General features: G+C 39.9%; 1 protein-coding gene across 6 annotated transcripts in view; it reads left to right on the top strand.

Annotated features, from left to right (window-relative positions):
• Positions 1 to 18,238, top strand: part of EHBP1 (EH domain binding protein 1) — a 321,365-nt gene that overhangs the window by 127,519 nt on the left and 175,608 nt on the right. For all 6 annotated transcript variants that reach the window (XM_073339536.1, XM_073339541.1, XM_073339540.1 and 3 more), the window contains exons 6-7: positions 8,039 to 8,220; positions 12,897 to 13,036. In XM_073339536.1, the coding sequence (XP_073195637.1) occupies positions 8,039 to 8,220; positions 12,897 to 13,036 (322 nt within the window). The remainder of the gene's footprint in view (positions 1 to 8,038; positions 8,221 to 12,896; positions 13,037 to 18,238) is intronic.

The raw sequence follows: 18,238 nt of genomic DNA, 5'->3' as shown, positions 1-18,238 counted from the left end.
GCCCATGTGGCCCTGCACCCCCACTCGCATTTAGTGCCCACCCAGTCTGAACCCCAGTCTATGACCCCCAGCAACCCCATATTGTCTGTCCCCCCCCAGTTTCCTGTGCCTCCTCACCTGGCCCCACGGACAGAGTGCTGTGAGGAACGCAGCTTCTCCTCTCTCTCCCCACCAGGAGTGACTGCCCTCTGTTCTGGTGCCACAGCAATCCCTGGTGGGTGAAAGGTGTAACTGCAGCACCTCTCCAGCAGCATGTATTTTCTTCAAAGAAAAAGAATTCTGTACGGGACATGAAGTCTGCATGTGCGCAGCAGGGCAGATTTCGCTCAGGAGTAGTGTTTGATATTTTCTTATGGGTCATGTGTTACTCTGTAGACCAAACTAGAATCATGAGCTAACTTTCAAAATGCTGAGAGCCCTCAACTTCTATTGGCCTCAAGAGAAATCAGGTTACTTATATAGGTGCCTTGTATCACTGCAGGTGCCTGTCCGTAGACACACAAGTATAAACATTTTTCCCATAATGACAAGTCTGATAGAAGTGTTTTGTTCATGGAAATGGCCGTACAGTTCAATGCTTGAAAATTGAAAGGTATTTTCTTTAAGATGACTCATAAAATGTTTCCCCTCTCTTCCTGAGTCTGGTGATGAGTCACTCCTGTTTTAAGCTCCAGCCAATCCACAAGCCAGGAACTGGGCTGTTGACTCCCAGAGCAGGTGTATAAGCCTCACGGGAGGAACAGCAGCTCAGTCCACTAAGTGTCATTCCAGGGCTTGGAACTCACTCCTGCCTGACAGTGGCAACAGAATCCCCAACCCGTAGCCAGTTCCAGCTTTGCTCTGGCTCCAGCCCAGCTCTTGCCGCTACCCTGCTGCTAGTCGTGCTCTAGTCTCACTCCAACCCTGCCCTGGACTCCTGATTCCAGCTCTGACCATTAGGCCTGACTGCTCCAGCTCTGAAAACTAGGCCTGACCATCTCCTCACAGTTTCTGACAGTATCCAAGTTGAGCATCACAACTTGCAATTTAAAAAAACCCTTAATGATGCTGCAATTTTTTTTCCTGCTATGCTTTAATTGTGCTGTAGCATCAGGAGTGTCTTTACTGGGACAGAGATTCTGCCATTCAACTGGATGATAGAAATACAATGGACTGTGACACTACAGACTCTGGAATATACTCTGACCCATCAGAAACGTGAACGCTAAACAGCCAGAATACACTCAATTGTCAGTTGTGTATATACAATCTAATTAAAAGACTAGAGCCATGATAAGACTGAACTTTGATTACAAAGGTATTAGAGCTGTTAAATTAAAAAAAAAATTGTTACATGGTGTTTGATTCATTGGCTCTTATGCAGGGTATAAATATTTCATAGCTACACCTAGAAAACTTCCCCTCAGATGGGAAAAATGTGCAGTTCATTTGCTTTTGATTCAGATTTGTTTTGAGGTAAGCAGTTTCTTAGGTAAACAACATCCACAAGCAAGCTTTTTATGTCCGAAGAGGACACGGTCTGTTTAATTATCTGTTCCTCCCCTAACAAAGGACTGACAAGCTCTGTCTTTAAAAGAAGGCTGCATTAGATATGTATAGTTCCAAGTTATCTGGGTTCCTCTAAACTAGGGGGCCAAATTCAAATGTTTTGTAATACAGCTCTTTCAACTCTGTTGACTTCAGTGGAGTTGTACTAAATTGCCTTGGAGAAGAGTTGGTTCTGCTCTGTCCTGGGATGTGATACTCACTGCTTTTTACAAATGAGCTGTGTTTAGTTGCCTTGTAAGTGGGTTTTTTTGTTTTGGGTTTTTTTAAGTTTTGTTTGAGAAATGTCCACTGTGGTGGGCAAACAAAAGGTGCTACCTAACACGCAAGTCTCTTCATAGCGTCTGAGAGAATACATTGGTATTTTATTGTATTTACTCACATTAGCCTGATCATGCAAGAGATCTGACCATATGGATACTTAACATGTAGATCACTTTGCAGAATTGGAGCTTATGATTTGGTAACTTTTGTGATGTCTGATACTTGTTGCAATTTTTTATGCAGTGAAAGAAAGAGTGAAATGTGCTTCCTGTATCAAGGGACCCTGAAACATCTGTGATCAATAGGTCAGATGTTTGGCAGTGAAAATGGGTGCACCTTCAGTGACTTCAGTAATCATGATTTTGTCAATGTTTATAAATTTCTCTGAGTGCTGTTCCCATGAAAATTCATCCTGACATGAAGGGACCACCTCTAGAGGTGAACATATAATTGAGTCTGTATCCTCATTCAAAGATTTGCCTGTCTCCTGAAATTGCCAGTGAGACCAACAGTCCCAATTGTGAGGTTATTTTGTGAAGGTATTTTGATGTCCTTGCTTATGCACGGAGGACTGGAGAGAGACCATGAAACTCATTTCATTTGAGCCACGGAATAGTCAGAGGTTATCAGCTTGCTAGTAATCAACTATTGACTTGAGTTTGGTTTTGCACTAGTGACCTAGTAACACAATAGGCTTTGCTTTTTATTACTCATAGTTAGCAGACATCCTGGGGGTAGTGAGGAGGATATGATTAAATGTTTTCACAAATTTGGTATAATTTGAATCTTCCAGCAGGGAAGGCTTTCTCCTTGAAGTAGTGTGGGAGTATAAAAGCATACATTTAACTCGGAGTTTCTGTGTATGTGTAAAAGTGCTTCTTGATCATTTTTATTTTTCAGAAAAACTAAAGGGTAACGTATATTGCCAGTTCTTACTCAGTACTCTGAAGAAACTTAAGTTTTCCCAAGCAGATGGCACTATCAAGGGAATCTTATTTTATCTGCTTATATTTGTTTGGTTTTTGTTTTAACAAGACTTGAGCTCTTTTTCCTTTCAGGTAAACTTCTTTCTATAATAATTTTTAAGGTGCTTTCTAAGAGCATTCCTTATTTTCTGTATTTTTTCTGATGTCAGCAGAGCTGTACAATAATTACCATAGCTCAAAGGAATTTCAGCAGGCTTCTGACGTACCACTTTATTTAAAAAATATTGCAAATATCTGAATGCATATCAATATTTGAGTGTTTGCAAATAACTCAAGATAAGTCTACAGTTCCAGTTATTCGTTGTCAGATTACCCATAAGTCTCACAACTGATCTCTGTGTGTGGCCTTTTCTAACAGAGGGGATCTCAAACTCTTTTTATAGTGTAACACTCATTTTGATAGCAGAGGGGTCTTATGAACTGTATCCTGTCCCATTTGTGATTACGTGGATCAATTCCCATTGTGATTACAATTCACGCAATGTCCTATGGCAACTATAACAATTGCTTACATGATAAAGTAATATTAGGAAAATATTTATGTATTTGTATCTGTTGCCTTTACTCCTATTTCTTTCCCCTCTATATGGAGATAGCTGGAAAGGAGGGGATTCAGCCTGTTTTTCTAGATGCTCACGCTCTCATTTTTTTTCTATAGTAAAGAGCCTTGAAATTTGTAGAATGAGGTGGAGCCAATATTACCAGCTCTCTGCAGACTACCAGTGGTCCATGTACCCCAATACAAGAATTACAGTCTGATCCAACACCCTCTCATATAGTATGAGAAAAAGTAAATGACTATATGCATTAGATAACTCTATCACTCTTTTATAGCAGTCTAAAACTGCTTACTAATACCCAAGTATGGCTTAGTTTCCTCTAACTGTGCTTGTGGCACCTTAGAGACTAACAAATTTATTTGAGCATAAGCTTTCGTGAGCTACAGCTCACTTCATCAGATGGATTTTTTTGCGAATACAGACTAACACGGCTGCTACTCTGAAACCTAACTGTGCTGTGTACCTTATGTTTATCATTATTTTTCAGTTAGTAATTTACGATGTCCGCATCGTTATTTGTTTAGAAAGATGCTGCTTCACTAATTCTGTATCATTTCAGTGGTTGAGCAAGTTTTGTACCAAGAGCTAAATCCTGCCTACAAATATTTGGGTGTGTATTGTCAAGTACCTTGTAAACTGAATTTTTATGCATGTGTAATGTGATATCTGGAGGGATAATTGAACCTTACATGTTTTAAGATATGGTTGCCATTTTATATATAAAAATGCATCACAGAATATGTTTTGAAAAACACTGAGCAAAAGAAAAAACAAATACGATGAGCTTTCTTGGTTTCTCTTCTGTAAAGTATGTCATGTTCTCGTATGAGACCAGGTATAATACTAATCTGTATTTTAACAATTTTGCCCATATTTATATTGGATGTAGTAGCTTTATAAATTGTGCTTTTGATTTAAAACCATTCATCCTGGCATGCTGATGGAGTTGCCCATTTACATCTTATCTGTATGCTTTTTGTCCTGTTTTATTGCTTTTCTCTACTGATTTAAGATGTTCCATTCCAATTCTAGAGTGACAGCCACTGTAATGTGGACTATTTTACTTTTCAGAGCATGCTGAATTTTGAGAAAATGTCTGTTTGTTTAGTGCATTTGAATGCTATAGAAGGTGGCTATTAATAAATTTAACAAAGACAATATAAGAAAAGAAAAGTAGGGTATGTCATAGTTGAAAGCATATTCCATGGAATTATATTCCAGAAGTTTTATGGCAAAATCAGTCTAGGTTCTAAACATCTTGACAGTGTCCTTTTTAAAGGGGAAGATAGGCTAGGGGAACCTCCCGCCCTCCACTATTCTCAGTTGGCCTCAGGGCAAAAAACAGACACACAGCACATTCTTCCTCCCCCAAAGTGCACTTACCTGAAAGCAGGTCCCAAACAAACCTACATACATGTCTTCCTAGCCATAGCATGCCTTTAATTACAAAATAAGTAAGTTGGAATTTAGGTGAATGTGATATTTGTTTTAGGACTTCCCTCAATTAAATGGTCAAGAAAATTGTAAGTAAAAGTGGATGGCAAATGTACCTTCTCCTTCTCGGCACTGGGGATGACTGTGGGAAATCTCTGGTAGCTGGCTTTGATGCTGATTTGCACCATTACACTGGCACAAAAACAGCTGCAGTGCAGGGCTAGAAACTGGTCTGGTAAAAACCTTTTAAAAGTTAACTTGGCCAAAGACAGGTTTCAGAGTAGCTGCCGTGTTAGTCTGTATCCGCAAAAAGAAAAGGAGGACTTGTGGCACCTTAGAGACTAACACATTTATTTGAGCATAAGCTTTCGTGAGCTACAGCTCACTTCATCGGATGCATTCAGTGGAAAATACAGTGGGGAGATTTTATATACACAGAGAACATGAAACCTCAAACTGTTGTCACAAATGGAAGCTGGTCTTCCCCCTCTGTTTCACTGTAAATGTCAATGAACTACAGTTGTACCCCATACTTCAGTGCAAGCAGAACTCATATTGCATCAGTCACATGCACTCTTCACAAAGTGCATTATAGAGTGCAACTAACAGAGAGAGGAGGAATTCAGCCAAGTAACAGGCTGGGTGAGCATCCATTTCTTTTTCCATTTGTTCGTGATTTCAAGGATACTGAGGTGGGAGACTGGTTTTCATTGTCAGCATCAGAATAGACACACCAGCTGATCAGTACGCTCATGTATTTTGTTGCCGATCAGCAACTTATCCAGAGGGCTGTGAGTAGGTAAGCAAATTTAATTTGTTCCATTTGGGATTGTCATTGTCCCTCAGTCAAGAGGATTTTTCCTAGCCTGTTCCTTTTGTGTGTTAATAAGGGGAAAGGAGTGGGTACCTAACAAGATATGTATTCTGTTGCATTATTTGTAGTTGTGTCTCATCAAACTGTCATTTTATTGTAAATGGGTTTAAGCGAAACCAGATTCCCTGGTTCTGAGTGCATTGAAATAATGAAAAGGAACCCCAGACATACATTGAATAGCAACCCTCTAGATAAGAATAACAGTTACCATAATTATAAAATTTTAGAACAGACTAAGGTGGGATTTTTTGTGATGGTTGCAAGCGTGAACCCATCCAAATTGACTCAAAAAGGAAACTGAGTACAAATATGACAAATATTTCCTAATCATTATAGCCCACACAATGGAATAGTATATTTTTGGTCTCACTGTAAATGAAGCATAATTCTGACTGTTGTGTAATTTTTATTTTCTTCCTTTCTGGTTGACAAAAAAAAGTACATGTGCCAGTATAAGACTATCGTTTTTGCCATATCAGTTACACTTTTGTAATTATCCATGTGCTATCTTCTACAACATTTTTAGGCATTCTGCAGGACAAAAATAGAAGCTACAAAACATTATTTTTCTCTACAACTATTAAAAATACTTTAAGCTATTAGCTAAGTAAATGTTTAGCCAATTGTTTAAAATTAAAAATTGCATCCAGACCATAAACAGAAAAATCTGAAACTTGCAAATATAGAAATATAAAACAGCCCTCTTTCAAGGTTTTGAATGAAAACAACTGATCTTCAGTGATACTGTTAGACTGCAGTGTTGTAATAAAGGCAAAGAATTATTATGCAAGGTACATGTTCTTGTTCAGAAGCAAACTGCTTATTCGGATTTGTGTAGAGAACAAACAAAAAAATATTGTGCCAGTTCTCACGCATTACTTTCAGAACAGATGCTGCAGTAAATCTTGAATCCTAAATTAGTTGTAGTATTTAGCTATTGTAAAGGTACAGTACAATAACAGTTTGTTGTTGTTCATATCAGTAATAGATTGAAACTCCCTCATCATACTCTTCATTTTACACATTGTCAGAACCTTGGACCTTAATCTCTTTCTTTGATTGACAGTCGTGGCCAGGGAAAGAGCACTTGTATTGTTTGCGATAGTCGCATCTGTTCAACTTGATTCAGTTGAGAGTATTTGCATATTCTTAAGTATTTCTTCTGAGAGGGCCTAAATCCTTCTCAAGTGTTTGATGCATTTTTGAAATTCATTCATAAGGTAGCTACATGCACTAATAGTTCTGTATAATATTCCTGTGCATAATCTGACCGATAAGGCTAGTTTTTTAAACAAGGTATTCTTTGGGGATGACATATTACATTCTGACTTATTCTACTGGGCAGAAATGTCAAGTACTTCGAAAAAGGGATGCTTGAATGTTTTGATTGAATTAGTAGTCTTTATTCAAGACAAATTGCAGACCGCAGTAAAATGTAGTTTTATTGTGAGAACATTTTTCAAAAGTTAACAGCAGTTTCTTCCCCCCCGCCCCCATTAGAACTTGATGTACATATCATTTCTTTTCTGTTATGCTGAGGGTTAGAGACAAAACTGTGTAGTAGATTCTTAGAGGTAGTTTAGATTAATTTATATCTGAATTCTTTAGAACACCTCTATCTTCATATGTGAATCAGGCTTTGATCTTACTCTAATTTTTTCTCTCCCAAAGATTTTATAGACATTCTAGAAATACTGTCAATCTTAACGTCAGAAATCTGCAACTCAGGTTGTACATGTACTATGCTTGTTAGAAAGAAAATAGCTTTGAAAAATATTTCAACATTAAACTCAATGCTTAAACTCCTAGTAGCAGCTCAAAATAGTACTTATCTACTTAATATTGCATAGTACTTTATGTGTTTTTCAAAGCAACATAGAAATATTAATTTTCAATATTAATTTTCACTGTTCTTCTGTGTGGTGAGTAAGTACCATCAGCCCTGTTTTCCAGAGTGGAAATTGGAGTATGAACCTGCAAATGGAGTTGCATGGGTAGAGTCTTATGCCCACGCAGAGTCCCATTGACCTCAGGGAGCGTAAGAGTCCACCATGTGAATCGTAGTGCAGGATCTAAACCTTAGTGATTTAAGGGCTGATGATAAGGCCCACTGAACACAATTAAAAGATTCCCATTGTCTTCGGATCAGGCCCTTTGTGACTGAGCCAGGTTTAGAACTGAGGAGTTTCTGTCTCCCAGGTACTACTCAATCCACTGGACCACTCTGCCTCTCCACTGGAGAAAAGAATGAGGTCGATCTATTTGGTAGTTTTTTTTCTTCTTCTTTATGAAACTGCTGGTTTCTGTGTTACAACTCTTCACCTCTTTATTTTATGTTTTAAAGTTATTTCATGTTGGTTTATGTTTACTTTCAGGAATCACCTTCTGGACGCAGAAAAGCACTTGCCACCAGCAGCATCAACATGAAGCAATATGCAAGCCCCATGCCTACACAGACAGATGTCAAGTTAAAATTCAAGCCTTTATCTAAGAAAGTTGTATCTGCCACCCTTCAGTTCTCATTATCATGTATTTTCCTGAGGGAAGGAAAAGCTACGTAAGTTTGTCACCAGATAGGCTGCTTTGTGTTGCCTTTCAAAGACCTCTTTGGGTAGCGAGCACTCTAGCTGTATAGAGTGGCAGGAGTTGAGAGTATCCTTCAGCATACCAATCATTCCTGTCATACTTTGTTTCTGAGGCTGAGTAAACGTAATTTCTTACTCTGACTATAGTTTACTGTTCTTCAGATCAAGACATTTTCTTCTACCGTATTAATACGTTAAAAAGCAGCTGCCTAAAAATATTCTCAGCTTTGAAAGGGAGCAGGTGGGGGAGGAGGATATAGAGTGCAACATCAGTGCTCAGCTAGAGACATCCCTAGCATCCACCCACACAGAGAACCAAAACTTGTTGATGGGTGAGGATGGAGTATAAGACGTAGACAGAGGGAGCATTCTTGGGTTGATCAGGAGAACGTCCAGTGAAGCCAGCTCACTTGAGCATTGATCTTCCCATTCTCCCTGCAGAGCTGTTGCTTTGCGCACGTACACACACACACCTGTGTACACATGCACGTACACACACGCATGTACACACACACACCTTGCTTACCTCAGCAGCTTTCAGAGAAGAGGAAGAAATGAATGATCTTTCCAGATCATCTTTCCCTCCTCATTTTATTTGTAGGTTTCCAGGCACTGCATCCCTTGTTTTGAGATGGGCTTGGGTAGAGTGGCTGGCAAGTGTTACAAATTGAGTCAAATGCCCGTACTTGGGCATTCACCAGACTGCTGTGAGGGATCAAGCCATGGAATTATAGGTGTTCTTAGCTTGCTTGGGCAGAGTCTTAGCACTGTCCTTGGCTTTGCATCTTCAGCATTCACTCCTGGAGCAGACTTCTTATCTGATACCCCTCTTGGCAGTGGGGACCCCCCCTTATCCAACTGTCTAGACCACAGGTGGCTAAACCGTGGCTCATGAGCTGCATGCAGCTCTTACAGTTAAAGTGCGGCTCGCGGAGCTGCCAGTACTCTCCCATTCTCCACCTACCAGACTGGAGGGGAGCTCGGGACTTCAGCCCGTGGGGCACGCCTGCTGGGGCATGGCTCGTGAACTTGTGAAGATTATCGTATGCAGCTCGGAGGGTCAGTAAGTTTGACCATCCTTGATCTAGACCCTGAAACTAGTGCTGGCTCCTCCAAACTTCCCCTGCAGCTCTTGCACATTGCCCAGAATCCTACGTAAGGTGTGAGCTGTCTGGTTTACAGTTTCCGTTCTGGGACATGTGATAAGTGTAGCACCTCACACATGCAGATACACTTCGCAGAGGATTCTAAAATACCATTTTTCATTACTTAACAGAGAGAAAGCACCAGAGAGCACAGCTCATTTAGAAAACAACAAACATCCTGAACATAGTGCCCCTCACTCTAGTTCTCCCTTCAGTTGGAGTCCTTGGGGGACTGTCTATAGTTCAGGGAGGCAGGGTTCCCCTATGCCTCATCAGGATTCTGCAGCAGCTTCTCTCTGCTTGAGCTGGTGAAAATGGCTGAAGACCCCAAATAGACAAGCTCCTGGCCTTTTATAACTTTCTAGTCCCTCTGTCATTTGATGCCTGGATCAGGTGCTCAGACCCCCTACTTTGTTGCCAGGCAGCCTCTCCCCACACAAACCAATTCTTCTGGATGGGAGGCCACCTGTTGTTTAGGATGTTTGTCTTTGAATCGAGGACCAACCAGATTAATGACCCTCTGTTGTCCGCCTTATATCAGTACCCTTTGGAATTTCAGTCCAACATGGAGGTAAAAGGACAACAGAGAAATGCAAAATGGCATTTGCACCTTGGTAAAAATACATATAGAGAGTTCATAATCTCACACAGAATTGTACAAATTCCCCAAATCATCCCAGCAAACTAGCCCCTTTTTTCTCTCTTTCTTCCTCATGGCAGAATATAGGGCTGGCAGGATAGAGAGGCAATAGGACAGGGAGACTATTGCTAAGGTGGTCTATTTCACATGCTAATTTTTTTCAGGAATGTTAACAGCCTGTGGGCAGCTTTGGCTGTCTTGATGGTATCTGTGGATCCTTCCCAGCCTTATATATCACACTTTTCTACCCCAGAACTGTTTTTGGTACAGGGATTTCCAAACTGTTTCTTCATGTGGGCCAGATTTTGGCACAGAGATTTTCACAGACCACCTATCCTTCCACTCACAATTACACAGACAACTTTCTCTCCCATTTGCCATCTCATAACATCCCTTTGGAAACTACTGACTGTACTGACATGTAAAAATACTAGAAAAGTATTGTATTTATAGCTGTTGTTTAATACAATTTAGCAGCTGGAAATGAGGGAAAGGAGCCATCAGCTGGTTACCAGCCTCCTCTTGCACTATCAACAGGGAACCTCTGTCTTAGACTGCTCGACAATGGTGTTAGACTGATTCATGAAAACAAATCTCTTCAGGACAGCACTTAAGCATGTGCTTAAATTGTATTGAAATTGATGGGACTCAAGAATATACTTAAAGTTAAGCATGGGGTGAGCTTAAGTAAGGGGTTCTCATTACAAATTTTTTGGTGGCCTCAGAGTACGGCCACCAACTCTTGCTGGTGGTCATGCTGACAATTTTTCCTAAAATACTTAATTAACTTTAGGAAAAACAAATAAATATGCACATATACATGTCCAAATCATTGTAATTTATTTATGTAGGGGTTTTTTCACACTCAGTAATAAAAATAATTTACAGTTTCTATTCTTTACTGGACCTAAACAGAATAGAAACACAAATAAGGCACTTTGCATGTTCTAGTCTTTTTGTTGTTGTTGTTTGTTTTGCTTTTTTGGTTGTGCTTTTTTTTCTTTTTCTAAGACTTGCTAGCTGGTAAGTCTTCTGCTGTGAAAAGTAATATTTGTATGTTTGTTAATATCACTTTTCACAGCAGACTTACTCAGCTACGGCAAGCCCTGGGACAAATTAAGCCCTGAATGGGGAGGCGGACAGGGAGGCAGCGGGGCTCAGGGAAAAACAGGTGGGATGGAACAAGGATGAAGAGAAAGTTGCAGGATTAGCTTTTATCTCCTCATAGCCATTGTAACTTTGTAAAGTGAGGTTCAGAATCTCCATATCTGTTCTAGACTGGGTTTTATGCTTTTCTAGGGAAAATAATATAACCTGCTACACCCTGACACCAAGGTCCTTTATGAGCTTTATAGTTTTCTTTGCTCCCGGTCTTCGTTGTCTCCAGAGGAATAGTGAACCTGTAATTTATATCCAGTTGTAAAATGTGGTATTCTGGCTGTGCTGATGCTACATTTCATTTAATTTGTTTGGTTAAAGACTAGAATTGAACTTATTAATTATCCAGACAGGGAGAGTAAGATTTGAGGATTGTCCTTCTCAGTATGGTTAGTTGATAGGTTCTTATCTTGGAACTTTCCCCCTCACAGCTACTAGAAGATTCTCTAGTTATCAGTTGCCAATGTACGGAATTTTCTGTGAAGACTATTTGAAACCAGTAAGAGAGGGACCTTTGTGATTTCTTGGATATTTATTAGTATTAATAATTATTATTTATCTTACAGTGACACTTGGAGGCATCAACTAAGATCAGGGTCCCATTGTGCTATGTGCTTTTCAGATATATAGGAAGAGACTATCCCTGCCCCAAAGAGCTCACAATTTATTTAGTACTGAACTCATTGAGACTATGCAGATGTGTAAAGTTACTCGTGTAAATTTTTATGCAGGATTTGGGCCTGGTTTGTACTTGATCTTTAGTTTACTGCCATATAGGATGGCTTTTAAAGTAACCTTGTACCATTGTCATGAAAATATATGAGCCCAGGCACAAAATCAGTGCACCCTATTTTACCATGGTTAACTCGTAACATGGAGAGGGGGAAATTAATGATATTTTTTACTTACCTATTTTTAAAGAATTTGCTTTGGGCAAGTAAGTGAATAGACTACTATTGATTAAACAATAGAAAGGTATTAAAATAGTTTAAAAAAATTGAGTCCAACCATGCTTCGAGAATGACACTGTGAACTTGAAGACACATTGGTTGCTATGGAAATAGCACTTTAGAACATTCACTGCTTTAAATCTTTTGTCTGCAGCCATGTTTTCATCAAGATTCGGTTGTAATCCACACTGTAGTGGTGCATTTGTGCAAGGGCAGTAATTGGCCCATAATTTATAAACATTTTTCTTGTTTATGTACTCGTGCATTTAGGAAAGAAACTCTAGTTCACCGACAGTAGTGTGAGTCTGAGGAGAAGGTGGTGGTTCATAGGCACTAGGTCTGACCAAAAACCCTCAGCTTATATTGAACGACCCCCAAAGGGAATAAATTACTGTTCCGTATAACTTCAGGACTGATTTAAAAAATTGTAAGAGGAGAGGATTAAATTGACCCTTAATGAAAGCATTTTTTGCTTTTTAAGTTTTTGGCAATGGAAACTTGTAATCTATAAATTAACAGTATGAACATATATATTCATTTCTTGTTCTTATAAATATTCTCAAGACTACTTCCAAAGCCCATCAAAGTCAACTGAAGGCTATCCCTTGACTTCAAAAGGTTTTCGAGCAGGCCCTTAGTAAAGAAAAGGAAACTTCTTTTTGAAAAAATAGTATTTCCCTAAAATACTATCAAATGTGACTTGAACAGTATTGCCTTTTAATGATTTGTTTGATGTATTGGAATTTGTGGTATAGAGATGAAGACATGCAGAGCCTGGCTAGTTTGATGAGTATGAAGCAAGCCGACATTGGAAATTTAGATGATTTTGAGGAAGACAATGAAGAAGATGAAGAGAACAGAGTGAATCAGGAGGAAAAGGCTGCAAAAATTACAGGTTGGTCTTGTCACAAAGGGACATAAATAAAATATTTTTTCCCTATAATCAGGAAAGTTCCATGGATTTTATTCTTCTATTTTGTGAATATGCTTTCTTATAAAATAGCAATTTAGGATAATCCAATTGCATATGTCCTGATAATACAACTACACATGAGGCTAATTTTTGTGAACATCAGAGACTTGATTTCTTTGTATCGCATTTTCAGAAGGGGAAGCCAAGGAGAGGTGTAAACAGAGCAGTAGAAGGACAGGAAAAGAGATGGGAACAATCAGGAGGGGAGAAAACAAGATAGAAAGGGCAGAAATGGATAGAGAGGCCAAATTTGATCATCAGCAAGCAGGAGACTGCTCCGAGGCAGGACCCAATCAGGTTCCCCATAGTGAAAACAGTCTAAAGAATGTTCTGCATTAGATAACTGAGCTATTTCAAGTTACATATTATAGCTAAATGGTTATTGAACTTCTTGACCCCAAAGGGGTTAGTGTGTCCATGGTGGCTAGTGTGGTGAGTGCAAATAAGATCAGCATGTCCAAACACAAAGATTCCTCCTACGATTGTTATGCCTGTGTATTGTGGCCCCTGTCCCACAATTTCAGGCACAGCTCTCTCCTTTCTGAATTTATGCGTTTCAAGGGTTGAACATATACTGATTAAAGATGACCTGCAAAGGATTAAAATAGATTGGGTTGTATAAAGACGATGTTAAACATTTAGTTTGTGTGGTTTTTTGGTTTGGTTTGGTTTTTTTTGAAATGTGTAAGTCATGCTTGTTTTTTCCCTGAGAAGTATCAGGAAAGTCAGGACAGGTCTTCTCTGATGGACTTGTTGGGGGTCTGAAATGAAAGCTGTCTCTCTTCTCAGCTCTTACCTGAACAATGAAGATGATGAATTGTTAAGAGTTCTTCTCCTTGCTATTCAAGCATTTGAGTTCAATAAAAATGTCTAATGTAAGAAAAGATTCCAAAAGAGGAAAGATGCCTTTCATGTGCCCTCCATCAGTCATAAAGAGGCAAAAAAAAAGGCACAAACACATCCCCTTGTGTATCAGGTTACTTTAAATAAAAAAAGAAAAGAAAAAAGTTAATCTAAATAATTGAATGCCATGTGGTTTTAATAAGATGGGTGAGAGGGTGCCAAGTGGAGCCAAGACCAGCCATGTAATGACTTAGCTGCTGTGTTGGGCCTGTATGGAACAGGATGGCATCTGGGGTTGACTGACAGGTTGCAGAAATGGTTCTCTTGAGTTATCGAGGGCTATTCCTGAGTGTCACAAGAAGTATTGTGGGATTGCATTGGGAAGACTAATTGAATCATTGGAGTTGCATCATTGTTCTTCTAGTCCTCATTAGCACTGAAATGGGTCAGGGAAAAGCAGCTATGACTACTTGGATCTAGTGGTACTTAGAACACCCTTGAAACATTGCAATCACTTTTGTTTAGCTTCTAGACTACTTCAGTTTCTGGTTTAAGGCTTTGATCCTAATCTTTAAAGCCCCAAGCAGGTCAGGACCCAGATATGTCAGTGACCTGATCTCCATCCATGCTCTACTTTTCTGTGACAGTGCAGTTCACAAAGCCCAGGACGAAATGTGTGAGAGACTAAGATAAAGCATTCTTGGTTAAGGGATGGAATACGACCAGGCTGATCACCTTTAGGACATGCTGCAAGATCCATCTCTGAGAGGAAGCTTTTCCACCATATCCAGAAGGATTTAGGTACATGTACAAAACAGATAAACTATAATCAAGAACAAAAACGCCACAAACCTGAAGCAAGGCCTCCTATAATTAGGGGAAAGAGAAGAGCAGAAAGCTCCATAAAGCCCACTAAAGATCGTGGGGGCAGACCAACTTTATCTAGGGAATACCAAGATATTACTGTGATGGTGCAACAGAAAACCCATATGTAGAAAGGCTGACAGATGCAGAGTGCCAGCTTCTGGCTCCCATTTCTATCCCTTTTGCATTGTTCCACTCAAGGGGGATGGAGAGCTTCTCTAACAGGCCAGCCAGGGATTCCTGTGATGTAGGGGGAGTCCCCAGCTGGTCTAAAGCCAGTGTAGTTAAGTCTATGCCATCCACTTTACTTTGCCAAGTGTAGGGCGTTCCTGGGAGGGCCTAGTGTAGCTTACAGCTGCTTAAAGCTGCTTTTTCTCTCCTCCACACACTTACCCTGAATCCTGCACCAGTCGCAGCTTGGACCCACGGTTCTGGCCCAGATAGCGTTCCCGCTCTCTGAACTGGTGATATAAATACCAAGCTTATCTGTTGAAACAAACCTTCTGAATGGCTACTTGGAAGGCAGAAGGATGAATGCCTTTGAGCAAAGAGTATTCCATATCCAGTGAGTACTCAGACTGAGATTTTTCAGGTTTCGGTTTCTTACCAGGCAAAACCAGTCTGTTTTTTGTTGTTGTTGTAAATGTTGCACTCTAGGGCTATGTTTACACTACGGCTTATGCTGGCGTAAACTCTAGTGTGCACAGTGCTATGGCGGCGGGAGAGTTTCTCCCACCAACAGCTTCTGCCGCTCAAGGGGGTGGGTTTTTCATGCCAACAGGAGAGCTCTCTCCCGTCGGCGTAGAGTGTCTTCATCACATGCACTGTGTGGCACAGCTGTACCAGTGCAGCAGCAGTGCTGTAAGTGTGGGCATGTCCTAAGACCCACAGGTAAAAAGCCTGAGAGGAAAAGGTCGGCCTCAGAGACCGTTTTGGCTTGTGCTGCAACTGCTGAACTGTGCCATTAGCTGAACATCTCCTGTTTGAAAGAGGTGAAAAAGGGAATTGGGCAGTAAGAGGGAGGGTGGAGGAGAAGAATGGGTAGATGAAATAGCATAAAGAAAGGACAATAAGTAATCAGGAAAAAGTAAATATTACAGTCCTGTTCCAATATCTATTGAAACCAATGTAAAGACGCCCACGGACTTTGATGGAAGTTGGATTGGGTCCTAAAAGCGCTACAGTAAATGTACTGAAAGGGGAAAGAATTGAAACTCCAGGGAAAACTAAAAACCAAAGGAGGAAAATATCTGCAGTAGAAAAAGAGATTGGAAACATGGGGTTAGACCAGAAGGCACAGCTATTTTGAAAAATGTTCATGATTTTAGAAAAAGTGAAAAAATATAGAAAGAGGGAAGAGAAAACAAAGTTGAAGAGGTAGTATGGCACTATAAAAATCAGACTTTTGAAAATTACATTTACAGAACCATTTAAAGCTAATTTAAAGCTAATTGAGAATAAGTGCTGTCACCCACTTTGAACACTTGTTTTCTGCCTACATTTTCTCATACATTGCCTGGTTAGGTTATTGCAAAACAAGGATTCCTGACTGTTCTTAACTTCTCTATATATGTTTTCCCAACTGTAAAATAGGGGTAGTAACACTAACTACTTCACAGGGTGTTTTGTGGATTAATTAGTTAATGTTTGTAAGAGCTTTGAAGATGTAAAGTAGCATACATCAAATATGTAGCATACTACAAATAGTAGTATTAAGTGTTGCCATACTTTTGCCTCAAGGTCTGATCACTCAGAGAGCTCTCTCTTTCATTGTCTGGAGATTGAAAGATAGCTGTACTGAAGGATGTATATGTAGAATTAATTCTGAGGATTTTATTGCAAACTCTGTTCCTTTTACAGAATCCTGTGAGCATTGGATTTGGGTCAACATGTGGCTGTAATATAAATAAATAATTGTAATTTCATTATCATGGCAGTTAGTGACCCATTCAATAGATGATAGATGAGGGGAGTAAAGAGATTGATCTCTGTTCTATTCCTAGCTCTGCCCTGATTTGGTGTGTGACTTCGGGTGTCACTGAACTTGTGTATGCTTCAGTTTCTTCATCTATAGAATGAGGAAAGCACCTCTCGAAAGCAGTTTGGCATCTGCAGGTTGAAAGCACAATATGAGAACTGAATGTAATAAAAATTGTTGTCACAGAATTGACCCTAAAGTTGAGGTTGCGATAGGCTTTCCATTCTTAGCCCTGTGGGACAGCAGACATGTCCACACCACTACCCAGCAGCTGCAGTAGGGCTGTTTGTATTAGCCTATGTAAATCCTGTTGGGACAAACCCCACAGGAAGTACCATCTCGGAAGGACAAACTGATAGCTTCCCTGATTGGCCCAGGCACCCTATTTAAGCCCAAGAGGAGTTCCAGGAAGTGTCTGTACAACAAGATGGTCTCCCCTGCCAGTTGTAGTAGCAGACCCGCCTCTTGGCTTGATCTTGGACTCCTGACCCTAGGTTCCTCACTCTGTCTTTGACTCCTGGTTCCTGACACCATTCCTGGCCTCTGACTGCCACTGCTCAAACCACTGGACTTGTCCATCACTGCTCTGACCACAAGACCTGACCGCCCAAGCCACAATTGTGACACCCTATTGTCATTACACAGTAACTTAAAAAAAAAAAAAAAAAATCCATGAGCCTGAAAATATCTCATGCTTAGTCACAGCCTGGCTTTTTAATTTAATTTTATTTTTTTTTAACATTTTAACAGAAGTCCACTTAACTACTCTGTGTTATGTGAACTTGAAAAAATAACATACATGTTCCTGTTTGTAATGTAAAGTTACAAACTTTTTAGCTACCGTGTAATTTAAAGAGAGAGATTTTAAAATTGCAGAATTGTCATACGTAAGCCTTAATGAGCACCAGTTCCGTTGACATACTTAAGACATTTGATTCATGATTAAGAAAATTAGTACAGCTATGCATGCTTTATTTCGTCACTTAATGTTTCTGAATAGGCACCCAAGCCCTCATGCAGCAATTAATAGTATGCTGACTTCTGCACCTGCACAGAGACCTGTTGACTTCACTGGTGTTCCACATGTACTCAGCAGTCTGCCCAGATGTGATCAGTTGTGGAGTCTTGAGCCCACGTGTACTTCAAGCAGAGATCTCTGAAGAATCACACACTGTAATACTGATCATCCCAACCTTCTGACACCTTTACTACTCTTTAATAGCACTTAACCACACAAAAAGTCCCATTTACTTCAGTGGGTTACTTGCAGACGAAGATAATGTGAGTGTGTAGATAATGAGATGTACAAAAGAGGATATAGGCCATAGATTCCTATGCTTCCCATTTCAACGCTCCAAATATAATATAGACCATGTTATCCTGTAATGAGAGACAGTGAAATGCATAAAGGTGTTTAGGGTAGCAGATGGGACCAGATG

Source organism: Lepidochelys kempii, chromosome 3 (genome assembly GCF_965140265.1).
Source record: "Lepidochelys kempii isolate rLepKem1 chromosome 3, rLepKem1.hap2, whole genome shotgun sequence".
NCBI lineage: Eukaryota > Metazoa > Chordata > Testudines > Cheloniidae > Lepidochelys > Lepidochelys kempii.
The sequence above is the reverse complement of the archived record's forward strand: the minus strand, read 5'-3'. Positions and strand labels throughout refer to the sequence as shown.